This window comes from Pseudorca crassidens, chromosome 4 (assembly GCF_039906515.1).
Source record: "Pseudorca crassidens isolate mPseCra1 chromosome 4, mPseCra1.hap1, whole genome shotgun sequence".
NCBI lineage: Eukaryota > Metazoa > Chordata > Mammalia > Artiodactyla > Delphinidae > Pseudorca > Pseudorca crassidens.
This window is the reverse complement of record NC_090299.1, coordinates 74,499,872-74,525,734: the sequence shown is the minus strand read 5'-3', so window position 1 is coordinate 74,525,734 and position 25,863 is coordinate 74,499,872. Positions and strand designations below refer to the sequence as shown.

The 25,863-nt window shown below is 36.7% G+C and overlaps 1 protein-coding gene across 25 annotated transcripts in view; it reads left to right on the top strand.

The window, feature by feature from the left end:
* The window catches only part of CLOCK (clock circadian regulator), a 135,344-nt gene extending 111,146 nt beyond the window's left edge, over window positions 1–24,198 (top strand). For 23 of the 25 annotated variants that reach the window (XM_067736054.1, XM_067736052.1, XM_067736040.1 and 20 more), the window contains 8 exons: window positions 1,847–1,988; window positions 3,759–3,859; window positions 4,395–4,484; window positions 7,447–7,599; window positions 8,427–8,636; window positions 9,364–9,569; window positions 13,593–13,857; window positions 16,517–24,198. In XM_067736054.1, coding sequence (XP_067592155.1) covers window positions 1,847–1,988; window positions 3,759–3,859; window positions 4,395–4,484; window positions 7,447–7,599; window positions 8,427–8,636; window positions 9,364–9,569; window positions 13,593–13,857; window positions 16,517–16,696 — 1,347 coding nt within the window. In that variant the 3' untranslated portion in view covers window positions 16,697–24,198. The remainder of the gene's footprint in view (window positions 1–1,846; window positions 1,989–3,758; window positions 3,860–4,394; window positions 4,485–7,446; window positions 7,600–8,426; window positions 8,637–9,363; window positions 9,570–13,592; window positions 13,858–16,516) is intronic. The other 2 variants (XM_067736056.1, XM_067736057.1) reach the window with 2 other exon arrangements.
* Window positions 24,199–25,863: the final 1,665 nt, after the last annotated feature.

Here is a 25,863-nt window from a genome sequence, read left to right as displayed (position 1 = left end):
TTAGGTTGGCGGTCATTTTAGGTTGACTATAATTGTCTCCAAAGGAACAAGTGAGCTGGAAGGCTAGGTAGGACAGGGATGGTTTAAAGTTAGATTTTAATTTGTGCTCTTAGAGGTGCTAGAGTATCTGGTAATGACAAGGAGTAGAGATTGAACACGGTAGAGTAGAGGAAAAAGTTTCTTGGAGACGAGGAGTTCCTAGAAAGCTGAGAGGCCAGGACAGGATATTAGATGAATCACCAATATGGATATTGAATTCTGGAGAAAGGTCAGAGTTGGTGTGAAGAAGATTTTGAGCAGTCAAATGCAGAGTTCCAAAGATGCTTTTAGTGCCTTGTCTGTAAACTTAAGTGTCATCTTAATTCTGTTGGGTTTTTTTTTTCACTTTTTCTTTTTTCTGATGTGAAATATATGTAACAAAATTTACCATCTTAACCTATTTTAAGTATATAGTTGAGTGGTATTAAGTACATTCACACTGTTGTGCAAGCATCGCCACCATCCATCACCAAAACTTTTTCATCTTTCCAAAGTGAAACTCCATACCCATTAAACAGTAACTCCCCATTCCCTCCTCCCTCCAGCCCCTGGCAGCCACCAATCTACTTCTGACTCTGTGAATTTGATTCCTATAGGTACCTCATGTAAGTGGAATCATACAGTATTGGTCTATATGTGACTGGCTTATTTCACTTGGCATAATGTCCTCAAGGTTCATCCATAATGTAGCATGGGTCAGCATTTCCTTTTAAAGGCTGAGTAATATTCCATTGTATGTATATACCACATTATGTTTATTCATTCATCCATCAATGGACACTTGAGTTGCATCCATCTTTTGGCTATTGTGACTAATGCTGCTATGAACATGGCTGTACAAATATGTGTTTGAGTACCTGCTTTCAATTCTTTTGAGGATATACCCAGAAATGAAATTTCTGGATCATATGGTAATTCTATATTTAATTTTTTCAGGAGCTGTTATTACGGTTTTCCATAGTAGCTGCACTGTTTTATTTTATACATTCCTGTCAGCACTGCACAAGGGTTCCAGTTTCTTCATATCCTCACCAACACTGGTTATTTTCTGGTTTTTTTTTATAATAGCCATCTTGATTGAAGTGGTATTTCTTGGTTTTGATTTGCATTTCCCTAATGATTAGTGATATTAAGCATCTTTTCATGTGTTTGCTGCTTATGTATCTTCTTTGGAGAAATGTCTCTGCAAGACTTGCCCATTTTTTAACTGGATTTTTTGTGGCAGGTATTTTGGGGTTTTGTTTTTTGGTTTTTTTGTTTGTTTGTTTTTGTTTTTTTTTTTTTTGCTGTTGAGTGGTAGGAGCTCTATATATATTCTGGGTATTAATTCCTTATCAAATAAATGACTTACAAATGTTTTCTCCCATTCCATGGTGCTTTTCCACTTTGTTTATAGTGTCCTTTGATACACTTCTGTTGCCTGTGCTTTTAGTGTCATATCCAAGAAATCATTGCCCAATCGAATGTTATGAAGCTTTTCCCTTTTTTTTTCCTAAAAGTTTTATAGTTTTAGTTCTCAACGTTTAGATCTTTGATCCGCTTTGAGTTAACTTTTATATATGGTATAAGGTAAGAGTCCAGCTTCATTCCTTTGCATCTGTTGTTTCTTTAAATAGAGAATGAAACCAAAACTTTCTGGCTATTAAAATTTTTTTTTCATTTCTTTACCTAATATTACACAGGTACACTTCCCTTGTTATGGGGTAAAAACTGATTTTGGGGAGGAGGAATTAGCAAGAAGTATTGCTAATTTGGGAACTCTGAACTGAACCACAAGAAAACATTTATTTTACTCTTGTCTCCTTAGAGCCAAGATTCTGGGTCTGATAATCGTATAAATACAGTCAGTCTCAAGGAAGCATTGGAAAGGTTTGATCACAGCCCAACTCCTTCTGCTTCCTCCCGGAGTTCAAGAAAATCATCTCATACTGCAGTCTCAGACCCTTCCTGTGAGTACCCTAGCTTGAAAGCAGACTTCCTTTAAAGAGAGTCCTTCTAAATTGTTTATGTTGCCGGTATCAGCATTTTTCATCGACTGCCACTTTCAAATGATAAGTGTTTACATTTCTGAAATACACTAGCCTTTTCAGTGAGCAAGAGGCACATTGCTCACATCTAGCAAAGAGTTAAGTGTATAAAGTAGCCTATAAAATATGTAGGTAATAATATTGGTCTTGTTATTTTTTAATCATCCCTCAAAAAGAAAGCAAAACTATTACAGTAATTCCTTTTTTATTGGTAGAGCCAGTAAGTAGTGTTCTTTGAGTTTGCTTTTTGAAAGTGCTTTGTGTGTATCTTGTCTTTATGAAGACTTATATAATTGTCATTAAATTAATGTCCTTCTTAATTTTTTAAAAAGAGTCTAGCACCTTTGTTTCTCAGAGTATTAAAACTATATATAATGAAAAAGGGGGTTGTCTGAACTACTCAACATGGTGGGTAGAACATCAAAAGAGGTTAAATATAGAAATTTCTGAGATCATAGAAAAAAAATTTTTCCCTATTATAGCTATTTCTTCCTTGTAAAAAACAAATTATTTTACTGTGGTAAGAACACCTAAAATGAGATCTACCCTCTTAAATTTTTAAGTGTACAGTACATTATTGTTGACTGTAGGTATGACGTTGTACTGCAGATGTAGAGCTTATTCATTGTGCTTATCTGAAACTTTATGCCCATTAATTAATAATTCCCCATTCCCTGCCTCCTGGCCATTGGCAGTCACCATTGTGCTCTTTGATTCAATGAATTTGCCTATTTCAGATACCTCATATAATGGAGTCATGCAGTACTTGTCTTTTTCTGTCACTGGCTTATTTCACTTAGCATAATGGCCTCAAGCTTCATCCAAGTCACAAGTTGCAGAATGTCTTTCCTTTTCCAGGTTGAATAGTAGTATTTCACTGTATGTATACACCACATTTTGTTAATCCATTCATCTGTCAATAGACATTTAGATTGTTTCCATACCTTGGCTATTATGAATAGTGCTGCAGTAAACGTTGGAATGCTAGTATCTCTTTGAGATGCTGATCTCAATTCTTTTGCATAAATACCCAGAAGTGGGATTTTTAGATCATATATGGTAGTTCTAATTTTAATTTTTTTGAGAAGCATCCATACTGTTTCTACGGTGTCTGCAACATTTCCCATCCCCACCAACGGTGTGCAAGGGTTCCAGTTTCTCCACGTTCTTACCAACACTTGTCTTCAGATTTTGTTTTTTGAACAGTTTATAAGCTGTTTTTTTTTTTAATTGAAGTATAGTTGATTTACAGTGTGATATTTTTGATAATAGCCATCCTGACAGGTAGAGGTGATATCTCATTGTGGTTTTGATTTGCATTTCCCTGATTAGTGACGTTGAATATTATTTCATATATCGGCTGGCCATCTCTATGTCTTTTTTGGATAAATATCTGTGCAAGTCCTTAGGCCATTTTTTAATTGAGTTATTGGGTTTTTTTTACTATTGAGTTATAGGAGTAGTAACCATTTTTATATTTGAAGTTTTCCTATTTCAGATATTTTCTTTGTCCTTAAAAAAGAAGTGATTAAAAGGAATCATCTTGTTGTCATAGACTTCACTTTTATTGAATAATTTAGAAAAATAACTCAAAAACCACTTTTATTCACTGAAATGCGTTTTGAGATTGATCTTTGAAAATTATATTTTATAAAGTACTAATGCTATTCTGTTTTTGTTGACCAACCTTAGCTACACCTACAAAGATCCCAACGGATACTAGCACTCCTCCCAGACAGCATTTACCAGCTCATGAAAAGATGGCACAAAGGAGGTCATCATTTAGTAGTCAGGTAAACTCTACAGGTAGTATTCTTCTGAATAAAGATTTATTAAAGGGGAAAAAAACATCATCTAAATCTTCAGAAATTCATTTATTTATTATCCCTTTCTATGAAATTCAAAATAGTTGTTTATACATAACACTTACTCAAGATCGTTATTTTTCTGTGGAGTAGTTGTCAAACATACCAGTCCTTTTGATTATTTTTCAGGTAAACTGTTAGATTTTTTTTTTTCAATTATGGAAGACTGATAATTTAGAGCCGTTTTATATCTAATTTCAAATACCAATCACTTTCAGTAAAGTCCAGCCAGCTTTTATTGGGAGCCCATGCAAGGTAATGTGGCAGGTGCCTTGAAAGACAAAAAGATAAATAGGGAATAGGCATTTCCAGTTTAGAGGGGGAAGACATGCCTATACTCAGCTAAAAAAGTATGAGGCTAATTGTAATTCAGTTATAAAGATGCCATGGTGATATTTCTGGTGGAAGTACTCATTTATGGGAATGATTGTCACCCCAGTGTTATTGTCTATTTTGCTTCTAGTCCATAAATTCCCAGTCTGTTGGTCAGTCATTAACACAGCCAGTGATGTCTCAAGCTGCAAATTTACCAGTTCCACAAGGCATGTCCCAGGTATTTCTGTTTGTTTCAGTTAAGTATTTTAAAATTATAAATTGTTTTTAAGCTACTAGAGATTTTTAAAAGTACATACTTACAGGGCAGTAAATCTCAGCTGTGGGCATTTAGAATATCTGGGGATTTTTTGATTGTCAATGATATTGGGGTACCACTGGCCCTTTAGTCAGCAAGGACCAGGGGTGCTAATTGTCTTTTAGGGTGTGTGACAGTTTTGCACAACAAAAAACTATCCTGTTTAACCCCTATTGAGAAACAGTATAGACAGAAAGATATTAAAGATGAAATGTAGCTGTTCATTTTGTTCTTCTTATGGATAGTGGAAGAATTGAGTAATTTTATTCATATATTCATCCATTTGTTTATATACAGGACATTTATTGAGTTCCTTGTATTATCAGATATTGCAGGTGCTGGCAGTAAATATATCTGTACTAAGAGACTTTATTACATCTAGAGGGAAGGACAGTTAACTACAATACAATGTACTATAGTCTATGCTCAGGGTCTGAAGTCTTGATATGTGAGCACATTAGATGGACCCTTAATGCAGCCTGAGGAAGTGAAACAGAACTTCCTGGAAGAATTGTTACTTGGACTGAGTCCCAGAGGAGGCTTAAATACAAAAACTAGCAAGACAAAGGAGAGGTATTGCAAAAGTGACACTTTTGATTATAACTTCGCAACTTGTAATTTATGACTGCACTCATTCAGTGCCTCAGACACGTTAAAAATACTACTAAGTTGTGCTAAAAATAATCCAAAAGTTTCTGTTCTGTTTGGTGTTAAAGATATCTTAACAGTATCTTAATTTCAAATAATGATAGTTAGCAATAGGTAAAAACAATGTTTTTCTAAAAATACCCTTATCATATGTGGTTATTTAAATTATATATATATATATATATATAACTATAGCTATTATATATTATGACACTTGTACAAATATATTGGCAGTGCTATAAATTACCTAAATGTCATAATCTTGACTTTTAGCAACATATAATTGTGTAAGGTATTTATAACAGCACTGTATTATTAAATAGTATCTGGAGTTGCAGTAGTTTTTATCAGCACTGAGTCCTCGAAAGCTTTTTATTCTGAAGGGTAACAGAATTTTTATGTAAATATTTGACATATTTTCAATATTATTAGTTCATTAATCTCAAGATACTGAATAAGCATTTCTTAACATTGTAAAGGAATATTTTCATGAAATAAATAGTATCGACTATGTCAAAAATGTTAATAAGTATTCGAATCTCGTATTTCATTCAGTGATAAAGCCAAGCACTCTGCCTCTTAGTTCTGTGATTTTATTTCCCATTATTCTGCTTTCTGTGTTTATTTTTATTTTCGTGTTTGTATTTAATAGAAATCCTTTAAGTGGTGACAATGTAATGTTTACCTAAAGGTATAAATAACTTTAGTTAGGATAAAATATATTTGTATGACATAAATATAAAATTTCAAATAATGAAAAATTAAGGCATGAGGGTATTAAACTTGTAATGTTTTCTCACACCTAGTGTAATCTAATGTATGATTTGATCTGGTATTGTCAACTTCAGAAGTCAGAGTTGTATACTTTGAAAAGTAATATTCAGTGTTCTCAATACAAACTTTTGAAGATAGAGTAAAAAAGCTTTTGGGGGGCATTTCTCACTTTTACATGAATTGTAGGAGACTATTTTAAGATTAAGACAGATTTCCAATACAGTGAAATTCTTTCTGCTCTTACACTGTATCCTGTGCAGAATATTCCTGGAATTAAGTAAACGAGCTTAAGTGGTGAATCAACAAATGTGACTAAGTTTCAAGCAGTAGTAAATAGAAGCTGCCTGTAACTCAGGTGAAACAGAGAAATAAGTAAGATTGAAAACCTTATTTACTCTGTAGGTAGAATATCTATGCTTCCATTCATGTATGCATGCATTCATTTATAATCGCTTAGTCTTTAAAAGCCTAGGTTTTGTACTTGTCTGAGAACAATTTCATGGTTGGTTATCTGTCAGACTTTTACAACTTTCTAATGTCAGATTTTTATAACTTTCTAATGCACAAAGAGGACAGTCTAGGGATGACAGTTTGATGTGAACAACTCTAGGTGCAGGCTACTTTTTCAGTTGTTAAAGAGTAGAAATGAAGTTCAGTGGTAGTGCCGCAATAGGAACCTAGGTCTTCTAAAGCCAGTGTTATTAATTCATCTTGTAATCAGTCAAGATCTAGTCAGAAGCTAGACCAGAAATTTGAACGGGGGTAGTATAACAAATTACTGGTAACAGGGATTAACCACTGAAAGCAGTTAAGAGAATTCAAAAGAATACAGGGAAAACAGGTGTAGAGAGCAGCCACTAAATGTAAGTGAAAGGGAGAGTAGCCAAGGGGGAGCAACTTGGAAGACCCCCTCGACGCTCCTGAACTCCTGCTCTTCCAGGCCAGGCTGAGACTCAGATCCCATTAGGCAGGTGTGGTTGTAGCCACTGGATGGTCCACACATTCACGGAGGTGCCACAGACTAGGGCTGGAGAGCAAGAAGCCACTTGCTGGGGTACCAGTAACATTTGCTGGGGAGCTGCCCACTAGGATGCCAGGGAGACTTGCAGGAAAGCCACCTGCTGGAGCGCTGATGACACTCACTAGGATGCTACCCATTGGCATAAAAACAAGAAGGAAAAGCACCAGAACCAGAAAGATAGGCACCTCACTTTGCAGTATCCCTCCAGCATCGCCACTGACAGGACTGCTTGTGCCTGCTGACTACGGAGATACATTTGTAGGGTCCAGCTCCAGTATCACAAAGCCGAGCAAAGACAGGTGAATTAGGAGTTGAGAGGCGATAACATTCATAACTGGCGTAACATTCTTAGCTCATGATGTACTGCTTGTGTTTCACATTTTACAGTTATGAGAAGTGATTGTAAACTATGTTACACTTTTTCTGTCCACAATACTTAAGTTTCAGTTCTCAGCTCAGTTAGGAGCCATGCAGCATCTGAAAGACCAGTTGGAGCAACGGACTCGGATGATAGAGGCAAACATTCATCGGCAACAAGAAGAACTAAGAAAAATTCAAGAGCAGCTTCAAATGGTCCATGGTCAAGGGCTTCAGGTAAGTTATTACATTTGAATTCAAGCAAAGCATGCTATTTGCATTTTGGCTTCTTAGGAAATTGACTTTTCTTAATTAAAAGTGAGATGCAAAAGATACATTTCCTCAGTTTAGTTCAATAAATACTCATTGGTTATTTACTCAATAGGATTGTATTAACAGTCTCTAAAGATGATTCATTCCTAAGAGTGTTTCCATCAGCGTTTTGTTTCTCCAGATTAGAGTCATCTTTTAGCAGGCTAATGTTTAGTAAGCTTTAAACCCATAACATCAAAATACTTTACATGTAGGTACAGAATTTATGACTCAATCATCAGTCATTTTTTAAAAAACATACTAGTAGGTGGGATTCAAATTAGTCTCATTTGGTCAACCAACAAGGCCACTCTAAAGTTATGTCTATCCAAGGAGACTAGGACTTTGGTCAAAGGAAACTTTAAGTGAAGGCTACTTCTGTCTAATGCCGTGAATTATAAATGGTAAGTGATGCAGAGCTGCCAGTCCACAGACCTTTGAGTAGCTCTGAGTTAGGGTAACGCTAGCTGATATAATAATCCCCAACATGTAAAAATGTCAAACAAGTGGAGGTTTTGAAATTTATAACGCTTTTTCTGACAATTAGAAACATGATAGGGTTAGGGTGACTGGAAGAATGAAAATGAGCATCATGTTTTATTCAGCAATTATTTTTTGCTCAGTGTTCATTCAGAATGACTTAGTCTTCTTGTTACTTGCGTTGTAAACTTAATTTTTAGCTGTTTTTTTTTTAATGCTCTCATTCTTTTTAACTTAGAAAGATCATTTCAATGTAATCTTTATTTTTAAAGATGTTTTTACAACAGTCAACCCCTGGATTGAATTTTGGTTCTGTTCAACTTTCTTCTGGAAATTCATCTAATATCCAGCAGCTTGCACCTATAAATATGCAAAGCCAGGTTGTTCAGACTAACCAAATTCAAAGTGGAATGAATACTGGACACATTGGCACAACTCAGCACATGATACAACAGCAGACTTTACAAAGTACATCAAGTCAGGTAACGTTATCGAGTACAGTGGGCTGTGGAGTGTTCAGTGATTGAAATGTATGGTGTTGCTAAAACAAGAATAAAGCTTCATCTTGAACATTACCATATTTAAAACTTTACTAGTAATAGAAACTGTAGTATTGAGAGTGATAATTAAAATATTTTGAGCAAAATTGTTCTTAATTGTTGAACATTGAATGCTTTCAGTATTTTGACATTTAAAAATTTTGCAGTTTGCTTAAAATGAACATACGGACTAGTTCTGTGTGTTAACAAAAAAAAGACTTTGACTTGCAAGTGTCTGACTAGGACATATGTTACTATAGGTGAAGACTGTATTGTTAGGGCAGTGATGGCTTAATCAACATTCTAGGAAATTTTGGTAATTGGTGTGCATCTGTGATTATAAATCTCAAGACTTCAAATGAAATATATAAAAATGTGTAATGTCAGTCACCTACTTTGGGTGTTTGAAGAAATTCTTCATGTATATTTCATATCATCCCTGTTAAGATCATGCTCCTTTTCAAAAGTCATAGCTTACCTTCCAGCAAGATACTGAAGGCTAATTCATTCTCAATGACTACAAGTTATTCCTTGATTTCTCCCAGAGTAATATGTTCTGCCACTTCTTTTTCTGTCATGTCAGCTATTGTTAGAATGATGAGTAATAGAATCATACTTCCTGAATAAATTTTTTTCAGATAATCTATCTGTAAAATCTTCTCTTTCCTAGCAGAATCAACAGAATGTACTGAGCGGGCACAGTCAGCAAACATCTCCTCCCAGTCAGACACAGAGCACTCTTACAGCCCCACTGTACAACACTATGGTGATTTCTCAGCCGACGGCCGGAAGCATGGTCCAGATTCCATCTAGTATGCCACAGAACAGTTCCCAGAGTGCTGCAGTAACTACATTCACTCAGGACAGACAGATAAGGTAGTGGTCATATTTCGTTAGTCATTTCAAAGATGTAAATTGTTTGATTAAAAAGCAATACTTTGAGGCTTCCCTGGTGGCGCAGTGGTTGAGAGTCCGCCTGCCAATGCAGGGGACACGGGTTCGTGCCCCGGTCCGGGAAGATCCCACATGCTGCGAAGCGGCTGGGCCCGTGAGCCATGGCCGCTGAGCCTGTGCGTCCGGAGCCTGTGCTCCACAATGGGAGAGGCCCGCGTACCACAAAAAACAACAACAACAACAACACTTTGATCTTTAAAAACGTGATTTTAATTTGTTGCTAACTCTTGAATTTGAAATAAAAACACAGAATATCCATTGTTTACGGACTTTATAATAAAAGAGTAACAACAAGTTTTGTTTTGTTCAGAAATGTGCTAATAAATATTGTAGAATCCAAATTCTACAGCACACTGTTACACAAGTTTTATAATAGGGTTTGTCTATATCACTATAAAACTTTTATCATTTCAGTACAGATGCTGGTGTGTTGTCAGTGTAGTAACAGTGGTTAGGGTGTTTGCTACCATAGTTTATATGTGTTATGGAGTAAGAGTAGCTCACCTTTCTTGATTTGTGTTAAGTACTGTACTACATGCTCAAAATATATTATCTCATTTAATTTTTATTTTTTAAAAAGGGTCTTTTATTTCCCAGGTAAGAATAAAGTGAGTTTTTAATAATTTGGTCAAGGGTCTATAGCTGTTAGGGAGTGAAGAAGGGTATCTGAATTCAAGCCTGGGTGTCTGATTTCAAAGCTCATGTGCTTTAACATATACTATGCTAAAGTTCTGTGGGCGCTTCTAGAAAAACCGCCATCTGTGACTTATTTTAGTCATCCAGATAGCTGACTTAGAAACAAATATTATGAAGAAATACCCTTTTCGAATATTAGGAAGGAGTCTTTCAACAACTATAGGATTTCTAGTCTTAATGATATTTTAAATACATTTTATTTTTTACTAATTTTAGTACAATATAAGTAGGCTGCTGCTTTTATAATAAAACCTTGCTGTTGTATTAGACTGTGTAATAGATTTTATTAAAGTCCTATTAATAATTTCCAGAGAGTAAAGAAGCTTCAGGATTGCAGAAGCAGTAAGAGCAGAGAGAAACTCATTTCTTCTCTTTGGAATTCAGTTCCTTCAAGTTAAAAAGTCCAGCTTTCAGCTTTGACTTCTGAAAGGAAGTATTATGAATATGCTCCACAGAAATACAGAGGACTAGATTTAAAGCCCGAGGGAAAATCCATTAACGTAGAATGTTGACATGCATTTGGGAGGACACAATTTAGCAATTGTTTGTAGACAACTGTTTTTTGAAGGGGGAAAAACATACTTCAGCAGACATTTGAGTGCCTACTTAGATGAGTATGGCGCATTCTTTATCCCAGGACAAAGATCAGACTAGTCAAAGCCATAGAAAGGTAAATAATCAGTATTGTTTGATGTGATAAATCCTTACTAGGTCTTTAGAAAGGAGGAAGTGAGCAGTGTTATGGGTTGAGGCAAGCAGATGAAGAGAGGAGTGTGGTCAGGGAAAGCTTCAGGGAGGAGATACTTGACCTGAGTCTTAAAGAGCTTGGCTTTGGATAAGCATGTGGCAGGGAGTCCAGGAGGGTGTTCTAGGCAAAGGTAGGAGTGTATACAAAGCCACAGAAGTTAAGCCAAAGTAGATTGCAGACTCTTAGTGCCAGAGAGGGATGAGGTAGTCTCATAGTTTACCAGTGGGCAGTTGGACAATTCAGATACGAATTACTTCTTAGATTACAGAGAAATTAGTGCTTAGCATTTCTATGATTAAGCCACTTTGTAATGTTATTTGTTTCTTTGTGCTTGCTTTATAGGTAAATTTTTTACTATATATGTTTTTGCATTAAATAATGCGTTTGGTCCTGAAGTATATAATATACAGTATTTTACTTTTAAGATTTGGAATGGATTCAGAATAGATTTATTTTGTCTTATGGAGCATATAAAGTATGTATATGTGCTAAGTTTAATCGTAGTTATGTGCTTTGAACAGTTTGTAATTGCAGCTGTGTCATGCTAAATCGACGGTAGAGTCATGTCTCAATTTCCTCACCGTGATGACCAGTGTTGGAAACTAACTTCATCTCACAGAAAAGGCAGATAGAAATAATATTGTTCCCTGAAGAGGCATCGTTTTTTGTTGTTGTCCTTTTATTAAAGACTGTGGAAGAAGGAAGGTGGGTGGGAGGGAATATTAGTGAATTGTAACACGGTGGGTACTCTGCTCCTTGATAAATTTATAAATTGAGTGTATTTTTATGTACTGTTAGGATGTCATTTAGTTTTGAATTATGTTTATAAGATACAGCTTGCAATGTAAACATCTGTAAACCTAGAGAGTTTTTTAAAAATTCCCTTATGACTGCTTTATTTTGATTAGTTTATTTTCATTAGCAAAATCATGTGTCACATATACCTACCTCCCAAGTACCTAGTAATTTTATAAAAAGAAAAAAGTTGATATTTTTAACAGGTTAAATTTTTTCTTATTGTGGTAGAATATACATAACATAATACTTACTGTGTTAACCATTTTCACACGTACAGTTCATTGACATGAGTGCATTCGCGCCATTGTGACAATCACTACCTTCAGTCGCCAGAATATTTTCTTCTTCCCAAACTGAAAATCTGTATCCATCAGACGGTAACTCCTCACTTCTCGTCCCCCTAGCTCCTGGGAACCACCATTCTACTTTCTAAGCACATAAGCCTGTGACTTTGACTACTCTAGATACCGCATATAAATGTAATCACATAATATATGTCTTTTCTAACTGGCTCATTTCACTTGGCATGATGTCCTCCAGGTTCATCCATGTTATAATATGTGTCAGCGTTTCCTTCCTTTTTAAGGCTAAATAATATTCCATTGTAATGTATATATCACATTTTCTTGATCCATTCATCTACTGATGGACACTTGGGTTGTATCCATCTTTTGACTGTTTTGAATAGCTGCTATGAACATGGGTGTACAAGTATTTATTTGAGTCCCTGTTTTCAGTTCAGAATTGGAATTGCTGGATCATATGGTAGTTACATTTTTAATATATTTGAAAAAACACCATACTGTTTTCCATAGTGGATGAACCACTTTACATTCCCACCAACAGTGCACAAAGGTTCCAATTTCTCCACACCCTTGTCAACACTTTGTTTGATAGTAGCCATCCTAATGGATATGAAGTGGTATCTCCTAGTGGTTTTGATGTGCATTTCCCTAATGATTAGTGATGTTGAACCTCTTTTCAGTGCTTATTGACCATTTGTATATCATCTTTGAAGAAATATCTATTCAAGACTCTTGGCCATTTTTTAATCAGAGTGTGTGTTTGTTGCTACGTTGTAGGATTGCTTTATATTTTCTAGTTATTAACCCCTTATTAGATGTATGATTTGCAAATATTTTCTCCCACTCTGTGGAGTGCCCTTTCACTGTGTTGATAGTGTCCTTTGAAACATAAACATTTTTAATTTTGTTGTACAGTTTATCTATTTTTTCTTTTGTTGTCTGTGCTTTTAGTGTCATATCCAAGAAATTATTGCCCGATCCAGTGTCATGAAACTTTCCCCCTATGTTTTGTTCCAAGAGTTTCATGGTTTCAACATTTATGTTTAGGTCTTTAATCAATTTTGAGTTAATTTTTATATATGACGTAAAGGTCAAATTTCATTCTTTTGCATGTGGATATCGGAAAAAAGTTTTGTATTTTTGTTTGGGTTCACTTCATTTTGCTCTACACACTTTTGTTTCACTGATATCCCAAAGGGAATCTTTAAAAACATGAAACAAAATTGGAACGTACAGCTTTTAGTATGGCAGTATTAAAAGGGGATTATCTTAGAGTTATACCCTATCAGTTCATTGGCAATATCATGGGTATTATCTTAGAGAAATGTTCAGCCCACCACCTTTCATAATGTATACCTTGTACTTCTGACTCCCTTTCCCGTTCTTTCCTCCTAACAGATTTTCTCAAGGTCAGCAGCTTGTGACCAAGTTAGTAACTGCTCCTGTAGCCTGCGGGGCGGTCGTGGTGCCCAGCGCTATGCTCATGGGTCAGGTGGTGACTGCCTACCCTACCTTTGCTCCACAACCACCGCAGTCACAGACACTGCCGGTCCCACAGCAGCAGCAGCAGCAGCAGCAGCAGAGTTCCCAGGAACAGCAACTCCCTGCAGTGCAGCAGCCGCCGCAGGCGCAGCTGGCTCAACCGCCGCAGCAGTTTTTACAGGTAATTCTCCCCATGCGGAAGCTGTCCCAGACCTGTTTACTTTTATGGAGTGAAATTAGGGATTAAAGGAACATTTTAAAAATGATCTGAGAAGTCCATAAAGGCTCATTGTACGACTTAAATTTATATAAAGACAGAAAGCTTATCCCAGTTGGCTATTTTTTCTTCTCTTGTTCTGTCTTTGGAAAACCTTTAACCTTGCCGTGGAGATACCCCACTGTCTGAACTGCTGGATAGAGTAAGTGGCTGCTTCTTGCCCATATCAAGGTACTTTACATAGAGCTCTCTCTGGCTAGAGTTTCTGGAATTCAAGCAAAGGCACCTTTCTCTGTTCTCTTGTTTTCCTAGTGGCCCATCAAGCTGTACTCTCTACAGGGCAGAGGTGTTGAAAGGGACTTTTTTAAAAAATTAGTTTAGGCATTATCTTAAATTGTTTTATTGGATTAAATTTTATAGTGACTTTTTGGTAATATATTAACATCAGAGGAGATATACTGTGGAGGCATAGCCTGCGCTGAGATTGAGTCACTGCTGTACCACATACTGTGTGAACTTTGGAGGTTACTCAACTTGCTAAAATTCAGTTTCCTCATCTGTAATATGGAGGTGCTAGTAGTTAATATCTCATGGGTAAAAGAAGCATGCAAATCACTGAGTATGGTAGAAGGCACATAACTAGCTTGATTTTGTGACCACTGTCTTGATAAATGTATTAATAGACACTCAGATTAACCAAAATGCAGACACAGATCTCATGTGGGTATATCAGACAGAATCTACTTATCTAAAGGGTGCAGAACAAGGTCACCTAGATCGGGATCCTCAGCAAAGAAATCAGCAGGACAAATTTCTGGACCTCAGTACCCTCATTGGGGGTACACAGTAGCAGACTATGACATCTGGAAATCCAGCTTTTTCCTTACTGGTCTAAAAGGCCAGCGATTTTGAATGTAGGCTAAGCCAAGATTTGTGCTGGATACCATTCCATGTATGCCAGGTACATATCATCAGTTTTAAAGTTATACAGCATATGGTATGATTAGAAGATTCAGTGTTATACTGTATACTCAGACATAAATACAGTGTTAATTTATCGCCATTGGTGTTCTGGTACAAATATAATTCTGAACTTGGTGATGTGCTAAACTAAAAGAGGTTAGTTGCCTAAATATCTCTGAGAATCATACAACCCCTTAGACCTTAAGCCTACAGTGCAGCCATTAATGACTGGGTTAGCTATTGTTACAAATTAATTAATGACAAGAATTTATAATAAGTTATAAACTATTCTCTAGGGGAAATGTATTCAATGAAAATTAAGCAAAAGCTTAGAAAGGGAGAAGACTTGCCTTAAGAGCTCAGTTTTCTCTCAGGGAACGAGGGCTCTTAAAAGAATGAACATTCTCTTCCACTTTTAAAAAAACATTCCAAAGACATGGAACCACTAAAGAAATAAGATAGGCAATACCCTTTAGAAATATACTCATATGCAGATAGAAATACACAATTTGTCTTTTCTGGTTATATAACACCTAGTTCCAAAGTGTACCTCTGTTGTAACCCTGTAAGGCTCATAAATATCCTGAGTTCTTTTCTTACAAAAGCTGTTCCTAATAACAGAGGGAAAAAGAAAATGTCTCCAGGTCCTTAGCAAAGCTTAATGGCCGTAAAGTTTCAAAGATCTGTCCTTTTGTGTGCGTGTGCAGGTGTCCTTCACATACATTTGCAGAAATCACCCATCACAGTTCCAGTTTAAAATTATGCACCCTGCGTCAAGATGTATTGTCAGTAGTGAGGAAAGACTTTCACTTTCTTTTGGCTAGTTTCCTTTATATCTCTAGAAGGAGCAATTAGGCAAAAGAAACTGAAGTTCATGGACTTGACATTTGCCCAAGGCCACACAGCTAATAAATAGCAGAGCAAAACTCACAGCCAGGGCTTCAGACTTCAGATTGCCCGCTCGCTTTTTGTTTTGCTTTTTCTTTGTTACATCATACTGCTACCTATAGGACATAAGTCTCTGACTTTGCCTGCCCTCATTTTTGTGGTACTTTTAAATAATAATAATGTTAATATTTAATCTTCACAGAAACCCATTGTGGGAGGTACTGTGATTCTCCTTATTTTGTAAATGAAGAAACTGAGGCCCAGAGATGTAAATAGCTTGACCAAGTTACACATCGGGTAAAATGGGGCAGCCAGAGTTTGAACCCAGGCAGTGCACCTCAGGGCCCATGCTCTTGGCCACTGAACTGCTGCTCTCACCAATCAAAAAGCCTGTGCAGAAGGTGTTGTCTGTTTGACCTCAGAATGTTCATGTTTCATATGCTCTTAGCGATGCTTAAATTGTATCATCTGTTTAAAATGTGCTCTTTAGGACATATAAAGTGAAAGAATATGCGTGGTTTGCCTCAGGGCATAGATTGCTTTCTGTACCATAAAACCTCTAGCTCAGTTTCCTTTTAAAAAATGAAATTCTGTTATACTTTCAGGAAGAGGGAAATCCTCATTAGCGTTTTCCAAAATATTATTTTTAAATGAGAAAGCAAAACTTATGTACAGATTTTGTTCCTGCGGAGAGTGGAAAAGTTGAGTAAATCTTAATGTAGACAGTATAGTGCGGGTAAAGCAGTGTTGCATAATCCATTTGTTTTTTTAGACTTCTAGATTGCTCCACGGGAACCCTTCAACTCAGCTTATCCTCTCTGCTGCATTTCCACTACAGCAGAGCACTTTCCCTCAGTCACATCACCAGCAACACCAGTCTCAGCAACAGCAGCAACTGAATCGGCGCAGGACTGACAGTTTGACTGATCCTTCCAAGGTTCAACCACAGTAGCACACACGCTTCCTTTCTGCCCTCAAGGGAGGAAGGGGGTGGCCCATAAAAGAGTTGCTCGGATGATCTGAGGATAGCATGAAAAGTTCCAGTGGTTTCATGAGATGCAGTATTGAGTGTTCTAGTTCCTGGAATTAGTTAGCAGAGAAAATGCTGCCTCGTGCTGCGGATGTGCATTAAATACCAGCCAGCAGGAGATGATCATAGGGCCATAGCCAATCCTGACAGTGTTTTACTTGCCCAGATATTTTTTGATGGAAAAAGAGTATATTGCCAAATGTTAAGAAACTCAGCTATGAAACATGACCTCCAGTGAATAAGAAAGGCACTAACAATGTTAGTAACTTTGAGTGGTTCTGTGCCTGTTTTCAAGTGTTACAGAGGATACACCACTGCCATGTCAGGGGTTTGCTTACAATGATGCCATGAAGACAGTCCAGTAGACTCAGTAGGCCCCCTTCCCCAACCCCTCTCCCTTTTCGGATAATGATGGAATAGTAATTAATTTCAGAATGTTGTATGAGTTTAAATTCTCTATGTACAGACGCTGTAAAAATAATATTATGTATATGTCTGGATAAAAGGAGAGAAAGCAAAACATTTTGTATGCTGCATGAAAGCATTATCTCATTTAGGTATGAGTAGTTTCCTTAGATTCTGACACCATGTGCAAACTAATACATCCTCTTCTCTCTTTTGTTTACCATACAGTAGTGTTCTCTTCAGTTTCCGGGGCACAAGTCTTTTTATGTTCATACTTTGGCTGTGATGTCACAGTTTGTTCAGTGAGGTATGATGTGCTGCTGGGAATGGATTTTTTTTTTCAGGTTAAATTATTTGAAACAGGATTTTCAAGTTACTCAGAAATATCCCTCATTTCATTATTTTTCAATTATGTTTGAAAATAGGATTTGCACTGCTTTATTTTAAGATGGTTGGGAGTTTTGATCACATATTTTGATCTAGTTCATAGTTGGAAATAGTTGTGTAAATGGTTTTTAACAAGCCTGAAAGTAATTTCAAGAATGTTTCAGTTATAGGAGTGAATTTGCACACAAAATATTTTAGGCACTTTTTAACGTTCTCACTGGTGGGAATTTTAACTTTTAGGATTTGTTGGAACCTTTTTATTATCCCCACAATTTCAATGCTTCTTTTAGTCAGAAATGATTCAGGGTTATTTGAGGAAAAAAAAAAACAAAAAAAAACAACCCATTGTGCCTTGATTTTGATTCAGGTGATAACTCACCATCTTGAGCTCATCGTCTGGTTTCAGTAGCAGTTTTGAAATCTTGGTACATTTTTAATAGCATGTGGGTGTCAGTGCCATTAAGTTTCTAATGAAGACTGCTTTGAGTCTCTTGGTTTAGAGGTACAAATAATTTCAAAATAAAAGATGACATCCTAATGATACATCAGAGTTACTAATGTGATCACAAAGTTGTTTTGCTAAATCATCATTTTCCTTAAAGCTATGTAGTCATTTAGTAATTACCAGTAAATATTTGCTCAATGTGATCTTAAAATCCTGTGAAGAAAAAAGAAGGGGTAGGAATTGGCTTTGCCTTCACTACAGCAGTAGAATATTGTAGCTCACATGCTTCATAAACATGAACTAAGATTTCATTTGTTAATACATTCTAAAGGTAGTAAGTTCCAACCAGAATTACGTACATTAAAAAAAAAGCATTTTATAGATTTTATGGTACTAGTAATTAAATTTATAACTACAGAACAAAGGAAAATTAATGGGAAAAAATCTTATTAGAATATCAAAAATTATTACTGAGGAAAGGGAAGACAGCAAGCTATAATAAATCAAAATTGACCTTAAAAGAAAATGTGTAACAGAATTGAGGTTGTTAAGTAGAAAAGATTTCAGCAATGAAAATAATCTAGTACAGAATTGCTAGATAAAGGAGTCAGGGGAACTCTCAGTCAGTTCTTAAGACTTTTCTGTTCTCAGCTTTGCTATCATCCTTAAGGGGTATACTTTGTCTTTCTGTAGAAAACCATGCCTGGCCACACATAAACTAGAAAATTAATGTTGAAAACAACCAAAGAGACTTGGTACCTACCCTTCTACAAAAGAAGTGTTACTAGATGCCAATCAGTAATTAACATATCAAGGAGCTCCTCTTCTAGCTAAATGATCATGACTTTCTCATGAATGTCAAGAATAAATGTCGGAATATCTGTGTACTTGAGCATATGTACACGTGGACAACATTGATGTTGTAGAGTATGGCAACAGTATTTTTTTCCCCTTTCAGATTGCCTTTCTTAACCTTATCATGCCATTCCATATATATCTGAGTTGTGCCTCATTTATTTATTGGCAATATGTAGTGATACAGATTTAGCAAACAAAAGATATGATGAACTATCATATTAAGGTTTATTTTCTAAGTCCCATATGTAAAAAGAAAGATGGTGAACCGTGAGTACTGTGTACTTAGGTTAACACAAGCAAAGTATAAGACAAGCCACGAGGTAAATCTGTAGACTGTTTGTGCACATTCTCCTCCACCAGTCCCTTCAAGCATTTTTTCATCCTCACAAATATTTGGGAAAGAAAATTAGACAAGATTTTGCTTTACAATTCCTGCTGTTCCTCACAGCTCATTTTTTTCCTGCTTAGAATTGGTTGCTACACTTAAAGGAGCAGCTTTTCTTTTGCTGTCAGAATGAAGTGTTGGATCAGAAGAGCTAGTAACTGCCTCTCAGCTCCTCCTTTAACTTGGTTTCCTCCTGCTTCCCTGGAACTTGGGCTGCAGAGCAGTCCCTGTCCCCTCCTCCGTGCATTGAGACTTGAGCATTCTGATGAAGATTCAGCAGTGGCCTGTTCTTCATTCATTTCTGTAGCCAAAGTTGTTCATTAAAATCCAAATCTAAGTCATGAAAAAATACCAAATAGGAACACCTTTCAACTACTTAAAAATCTTATCTTCCCTCTGCTTTACTCTCACAGATCCTCGGTTTTTCTTAAAAAACACTTGATTCTGGGTGGCAGTCATCAGGTGTTACCTTCTTTGGACTGCTGTGGCACTGGGTGAGTCACTGTTGTTCTCACAGCTACCAGTGAGGACTGTAAGGGTTCATGAAGTTGCTGCCACGACTGGCGTCAGACCAGAACCAAGACACTCAAAAGCACTTCAGTTTTTGAGTGAAAATATTGGGAGAAAAGCAAATACGGGGGAAGATGGGGGCAGCGTGTGAGTAAATACTACAGTTCAGTCTCCCAACTCCGTCCCAGGTTGAGGGGGTAATTTGAGTCCTGTGCTCTGCTTTGTCACGTAAATCTGGTTTAGGAATGTACTAGTAATAAAAGGATGCCAGTGACTTTGAACAGTTTGTTGTAGAATTCTCAGTGTAGATTCGTGAAAGTGTTGTAATTCTTCAGAAGTGCTTGGGTTGTTGGTCATTGCCTTAAAGCGGTCTGCTTGCAGTTAGTTAAGGGCACTGCTTGTTGAAGGGAGATGAGCCCTTGTTCAAGAAGCCTTAGGAAGGGGCCCCTTAAAATAGTACTCTATTTGCCGGCTCTACACAGACAGGTGAAAATTATTTTAAACTGGAAGTTACTCAACGTGTTTTAAGATGTCTCCACGACATTGAGGTAGCCTTTTTTTTTTTTTAAAGTGGACTGCAAATAGCATTTTGCTCTGGTATTGCTCATTTCTACTTTTTTTCTTTTCCTATATTTCTCTGGTAATTGAAAGTTTGTTGACGAACATTTGTGTAAAACTCATTCAAGTCTATAACCTTTCCAATGTCTGTGACCCTGTTCTTAGTCCCTCGGGAGTCAGTGTTGGAAGGTATAAACACTGGATATTATTATTGCTGAGTGAGTCTAGCCAGGAATAAGCTGATTGGAATTTTTAAACAGAGGAAAAGAAACAGCACAAAGGCACTTGCCATTTTATAGTGATTGGAGGAAAAGAGTCTTTTGTTTGGGGTGGGTGAGCGTTCTTCCAAAAGGAGCTTCTGAAGTAATTGCAAAGGAAAAGAGTTGACTATTTTTATAGCATATTTAATATATTTGTATATAACTATGAATATAATAGGAACCCTTCACATGCCTCCCCCCTTTTCTAATTTACTTCCCCTTTTGCCATAGCTCTAGCTTAGCCTCATCCGCATGGGTAACGTGCCTATTGTCAGCCTACCAAGAGATAGTGCTGCTGCTTTCTGAGACAGGTGAGAAGACCCAACTCTCATGCCTGGGGATCCTTTATATAGGAATAGCACACACTTCGCAGACAACACACCACAGTCTAAAAGCATCATTTTGAAAGGTAACAAGCACTTTATTGCAATTACTCATTTTGATAAAGTTTATTATCTTAGATACTACCATTTCTAAAGGATCCCCGAATCATCACTTAGGTGAAATTTTTAAATGACACATTTCTGAGAAATGTTTAGATCCAGTGAACCATAGTAGGTTTATGGGAGTGATTTCATGGTAGCCAAATGAACTTTGACTTCTGTTTTGAATGTGGTGGAGTCAAGAGACTGTGGATGCCTAGCTCCATTTAGACACTATTGTAAACCTATCTTGCCTAATGTGTGGACACCAAAAGAGACCAATGAGCCTGTTTATTTTCAGAGGTCTAGGAGAATTGCATCAGTGTGAATAGATGTATAGAACTAACCTAAAAGTGATTGGTAGTCATATTTTAGAATACAGTAATTTCAAGAATTATTCTGGGTGTTTTAAATGTGCTCTGAAATGTTGGCATGTCATTTCAGTGTTTCCATTTGAATTGCTCTTGTAATATTTTTGCACAGAAAGGACTGAGAAAGACTACTTTGGTTGAAGAAAAGGAAAAATAATAATAATTTGGTCATATTTTAATGTCTCCTGTGGAAACACTGGGGATGAATTTTGTTGGTACAGTTATTAATTCAGGATGTTTGAAACAGTATTGAACAGCTCACAAGAAACTAAGCAAACGTGGATATTAAAAATTAAAACTTTCTTTCCATGTGACTGTTTTGCATACTTTTTCCCCATGTCATAATTTAACACTACATTCCTTGTTTTTGTTAAATAAAATAATACTTTGCAGGTTCTGTTTTTGAGTATTTAACAATATTTTGTAAGCTGCCTGAGTTTTCCTAGGGAAACGTTCTTTAGTGAAATAGTTTATGAAGAGGTATTAAGTGAAAGTCCATCACCACCACCAGCAAATACTGAGGTGCTGCATTAAGTGACAATCAAAATAGTATTTATGGGAGAATTTAGAAAGTGGTTTTTAAAGAAGCAATTGCTTTGAAAGCAGTTCTCTGGGTTTCTTGAATAAAAATGGCTAAATGTATTTATTTATATTTTTAAATATCTTTGTGTTCTGTTTTCTCATCAGAGTGATTTCACAGCGTATTTAATTGTGGTTTGTTTTGTTTTGCCTTGTAATGTTCTATGTGGAGGACTGGCTCTTCCCATCTGGGGTGCAGTCCTTAGCCCTCGCGACGCCTCTTCATGGCGATTGGAACCTGTTCCACTTCAGGACAGCAGTGGAGCCCCAGTCCAGATGCCCCTGTGCTTCCCTGCTGTTCTCAACTTAGATAGGAAACAGTAAAGGTAACTCCTTTCAAATCTGCTTCATATAGCTCCAAGTTTTTTCTAGTTTCACTTGCTGCCTTTTCTATTTTATGGGCACTTTTAATATGATAACTTCCCCAACACAGCCGAACGCCAGTATGACAGAACCCAAAACACGCGCTGCCTGTTTGGGAAAATGTTATTAAAACGGTCAGCATCTTCTAATGGCCGTCACTATCATATCCATATTAAAATCCATCTAAAGTCCTTAAATATAGGTGGAATACTGCAAACTCTTCTACAGAAAACATTTGCTGTGTTTATATAGTGTAGTGTTGCTTGGTCCTTTAAAAACAAAGCCACACCAAACCTCCATACACAGCATTGTCCAATAAAGCAGTGTTTCAACATTTGAGGCCTAGAAATTTGAGGATACTTCTTGCTGGTCTGTATTGGAACAGAATTCCCCACCTTAGGGCTCCCAGAGTAGTTCTTGAGTCCCACAGCCCAGGTCCAGAGCACGCTCTAGCTTTTGGGATCCCTTAGAGAATGGTAATTAAAGGAGGTCAACCACCAGTTGGATTTAATGATATAAAAAATGTTTCTTGACTCTAAGGGTTAAATTGGAGACACGATGTCTTTAAATGTATGCTTTTTAGTTTCTGAGGAAACAAACGGTGACATTGCTTTAAAAACTACATTCAGATGTTTTATGATGTGTATTTTGAGTTGGCCTATACTGGTACAGATTCACTGCTGGCAATGGTTGTACCAATACTAAAGAGTTCAAATGTTAGGAAAGCTCTGTTATCTATCTTCAGATTGATGTATTATGTAACCGGACAATCACCATCAAGCAAAAAGAAGAGGAATCCTTTTCCTTTATAGATGTCAGCCAGAGCAGCTGTAATTTAGATCATCCTAGAATTACTCTGAAGTCTGTTTTATCATATGGTGTAAGTCGGGGAGGGTGCTCAGTATGGCACTTGCACATTCATTCTATGTAAAGACTGAAGCCCAAAGACGAGTTAAATTCAGTGCTGTATTGAAACCAGTCAGTGCAAAAAAAAAAAAAAAAGTTTTATCTCTGTAAATTTTTAATTGTTAATTTAACATCAGTTGGTAATTGTAAAAACACACACCAAATTCTTTCTAATGTTCTGTGTGGTTCTTAGTGTACTACTCTTGACATTGATGTGTCCTTACTGCTTGGTTCTTGGTTTTAAATTAAAATTAGATATAGCCTGTCATTCTTCCTTCTGAAAGGGTGGAGCTATAAATGGCTAAGAATACCTTTTTTTTCCTAAAGCAAACATTTCATTGAAATCCAGATTGATTTACAAAAACAAGACTGACATTTTCCAAGTAATAACTTCAGCCCAAATCCTAAATTACACAGAAGCACAATGGGATAATGAATGGTTTCAACGGTGCTATAATAGGTTCTCTGCTGATTTTCATGAGCTATGTTTGGAAATTCAATATTATATAAAATGCGGATCATTTTGTTACTTATTTAAATATTGCCATTTTAATTTGGTGTTACAATTGGTCACACTTGTTTCTCAGAGCTGTCCTTTGAGAACAGGTAAAGTGTTATTAGCCTACCTCCACTCAGGCCTCTTGCTGTATAATCATTTTTCCAGGTTATGATGTGCACAGTTTTTAAAAACTGTATGTACTATTACAATGCTCTTTCCCATACTCTTGTATTCAGAACCTAAAATTATAGCAAAAGAGCCAAGCAGTAGCATTGAGTTTTTTTTTATAAATGTAAAATTAATTAGATTCAGACTTTGTTTCCTTATTCAGTTTTAAAAATAAAAAATACCTCAGTGCTGTTTTCCAGTATCACCTGCATTTCTCAAAGAAATAACACCTGCTTTATGTGGCACATAACTTGTAAGAATCACATTATTTTGGATTTTAAAGAATATTAAATATTTTAAAAGCACTACCAATGACATTTTTTCCTCTCTTTTATTCAGCAATGGAGTGTAACTGCATTAGCAATTTTTACCTTGTAGCTAAGGTCTGAGCTGCCAAATTCTCTGAGTAGTTGTGTCCTGTTACAAGATTGTGGTGCCTCAGAAAGCTTCGCTGTTATTCGCCGTTAAGCTGGTGCTGGGACCAGGCGGCCTGCACTTCCAGGTGTGGGCTATGATGGTACCAGCTACTTTCTAACAAGGAAGTATCCTTTCTATTCTTGGAAAAGAAATAATGCAATTCCTCACTTATTCTGTTTGTAATAATCTAAGGCAGTATTAGGGGTATTTAACTCCAGAGAATTCTGGTGTAGTTTCAGGATTTAACCTGAGATTTCTTTGAAGTGCTTTATCTTAACTCATGAACATTGTGGTTTCTTTACGCTGTAACACACACTTTTCATGGTAGAGAACTCCTTAAAAGTTTCTAAAAATGACTTTTTCAGAAATATGTGAACTGCTGCTTTTTAACTGACACTTTTAGATCTCCTCACAGTAATGGTTACTACTGCAGAATGACTGCTGTATTGAGAATGCTGGGTGATTAACGAGATTATTTCACAATCTGTTCAAGTTACAAATGACTGTACATTGTGAACTTTGTAGTAGCTCAGTAAACCTGACTTGCTCTGGGTCTGCTATTACTTCACACAAGGAACATGTGGGAGTTTCTATAGAACAACTGTCCCTTCAGGTCTCTAGAGGCTTCTGATGGCAGTGTTATTGCATATGGTAACAGAGCCTATGAGGCTGGGAGAAAACAGTTATGCTGCTTGGACGGAACAGTTAGTACTCAAGTTAGAAGAGACTTACTTAAATGACAGTGATTACTGAAGTTGCTATGATAACATGAGGTGCCCTTCACCATAATCGGTGATTATGGTCTCTAGAAGTAAACTGGCTTGACTCCCTGCTCTACCATGTAACCCTGGATGAGTTAACCCTTTTTTTTAACTTTTTATTAGTAGCTACTCCCTCACAGAACTGTGTGAAGGTTAAGACAGTGCTTTAGAACAATGCTTTGCTACTGTTTTTTATATCAGCTTTAGAAACTGGTCTATAAATGTTAATGATTTGATAAATTAGAGTTATGAACTTGCATAACACACAAGGAAAAACAAGCACTGGTCATAACACTTTTTTATTTATGTTGTATCTTTGTTACATTGTTTATTCAATATAGAAAAAATATGAATACACTCACGGTATTCTCTTTTAATTTGGTAATTCCACATGGTCAAATATTGACTGACTGTTACTATATTGGGTTTCCTACCCAATTGAAAAAAAGAATGGACCTGGCAGACAATTCTTGTCATGTTATTAACAGTAATACATTTCCCTTGCTCTTAAAAAAAACATACAAACAAAAACCCTAATTTTTTTTTTTTTTTTTGCGATACACAGGCCTCTCACTGTTGTGGCCTCTCCCGTTGCGGAGCGCAGGCTCAGCGGCCATGGCTCACGGGCCCAGCCGCTCCGCGGCATGTGGGATCCTCCCGGACCGGGGCACGAACCCGTGTCCCCTGCATCGGCAGGCGGACTCTCAATCACTGTGCCACCAGGGAAGCCCCAAAAACCTAATTTTGAAAAGACTTCTGATTATTCTGATAAACCACTGCTTACTGGCTCAGGAA